Below are 1,595 nucleotides of genomic sequence, written 5' to 3' on the forward strand. Positions count from 1 at the left end.
TCAGACCACATCCAACAACTTCGTGCTCTGCAGAAGTTTCCTCTAAAGAGGCACGTGGGCTGGTACCCACTGCAGACCCAGTCGATGGAGGGAAGCCCTTCCAGTGGCCATGAGGAAGGTGCTGGTTTTCCACCGAGCATTCCACCAGGAAGGGGCCCCAGGAGGTCTCCAGCCCACCTGGATGTGGGTGGCCCCCACCCTGCTGGGACAGGAATGAAGCCAGGTGATGCTGGAGGGATGCCCTTACCCAGCCTGACACAACACTAGGAAGCAACAGAACAGGACTAGAAACATCCTCCTCTGAGTCTTCATTTCAAATGGGACATTGGGGATCTCCAAGGGGATCTCCAAGGAGGACTCGGAAGACACCCAAGCCTGCAGGCAGCCCGGAGAACCTGCCTGTTCCCAGGGCCAGGACCATCCCTATTTACCCAGGGAGATAAGCGACTCGTAGTTCCCCTTCATCACATTCCTGTACAGCTCCTTCTGCCACTCCTCCAGCTTCTCCCACTCCTTGTTGTTGAAGTACACGGACACATCATCAAACGTCACCGGCACCTGCAACCACAAGCAGCGGCACCTCCAGCCCAGCAGCTCAGACACAGCCAGGCTGCAGCTGCTCCACAGCCACCAGCCACGGGGGTTTGATCTGCTAAATCACTCCTGGACACGTTATTTCCATGAGATGAAACAGCTCAGCCCCGTGGTGGGTTGCTGGTGATGAACCCAGACCACGACTTCCTCCACCAACACCAAATCCCTCTTCCTGCTCCCTGCCTCTGCAGGGGTGACACCAGGTTTGTGCCCACCTGGAGGGAGCACTGAGGGAGATAAAAATCAGCCCGAGCTGGTCCTCATCCCTATTGATGAGCTGACGTAAAAACCCAGATTCAATTACCCCAGAACTGGAGGGAAAACTCGACCTGGGGCCCTGGGGGCTCCTGGTGACCCCTGGTTCCCGTGTGCCCCTGGGCCAGGAGCAGACTGAGCTCCCCAGCCTGTCTGCTGGGGAATCATTGCTAAGGAGAAACCCCGGTTGTGCCACATCTGAAAGGAGCTCATCAGAGGGACACGTGCTGCTCAGCTTCTCCTGAGGGGGTGCTGGGGGGTGAGCCCCCCACTTACAGACCCCCCCGCTCTCCCAAGTGACCTGCCCCTTGCCGTGTCCCACACAGCCCCATCTGCAAACTTCCCTTCAGCAAGAGGGTGGTGGAACCATCATCAGGGGGCTCCTTCTGGTGTTTGGCTGAGCCCTTCTCCCTTCCCCAGACCCCCAGAGGTTCCCCCTTCCCTGCAGCAGCAGCTCCTGCTTGCTCCTTCCCCGCCCCAGGAGACCTCCCACCACAGCACCAAGGTGGCAGAAGAAACGCTGGTGAAAAAAACACGAACCACCCAACCTGCAGGGCTGCTTCAGAAAAACAAAACAAAACCAGGAGTGAATCGCTGCCGGGCTGCGCCGCGAAGCAGAACTGAAACCTCAGCTTGAGCACGGCGGGACGTCCTCCTGGGTCCACCTCCCACCCAGGGGTCCACCTCCCACCCAGGGGTCCAGCTCCCACCCCATGGACCCAGCTCCGACCCCATGGATCCAGCTC

At 59.1% G+C, this 1,595-nt stretch overlaps 1 protein-coding gene across 1 annotated transcript in view; it reads right to left on the reverse strand.

The window, feature by feature from the left end:
• LOC104398440 (zinc finger protein 398-like) overlaps window positions 1-1,595 on the reverse strand; it is a 33,097-nt gene that overhangs the window by 15,886 nt on the left and 15,616 nt on the right. Inside the window, exon 2 of the mRNA XM_010008550.1 lies at window positions 432-558. Within this exon, the coding sequence (XP_010006852.1) occupies window positions 432-558 (127 nt within the window). The remainder of the gene's footprint in view (window positions 1-431; window positions 559-1,595) is intronic.

Source organism: Chaetura pelagica, unplaced genomic scaffold (assembly GCF_000747805.2).
Source record: "Chaetura pelagica isolate M959 unplaced genomic scaffold, ChaPel_1.0 scaffold612, whole genome shotgun sequence".
In the NCBI taxonomy this organism is placed as follows: domain Eukaryota; kingdom Metazoa; phylum Chordata; class Aves; order Apodiformes; family Apodidae; genus Chaetura; species Chaetura pelagica.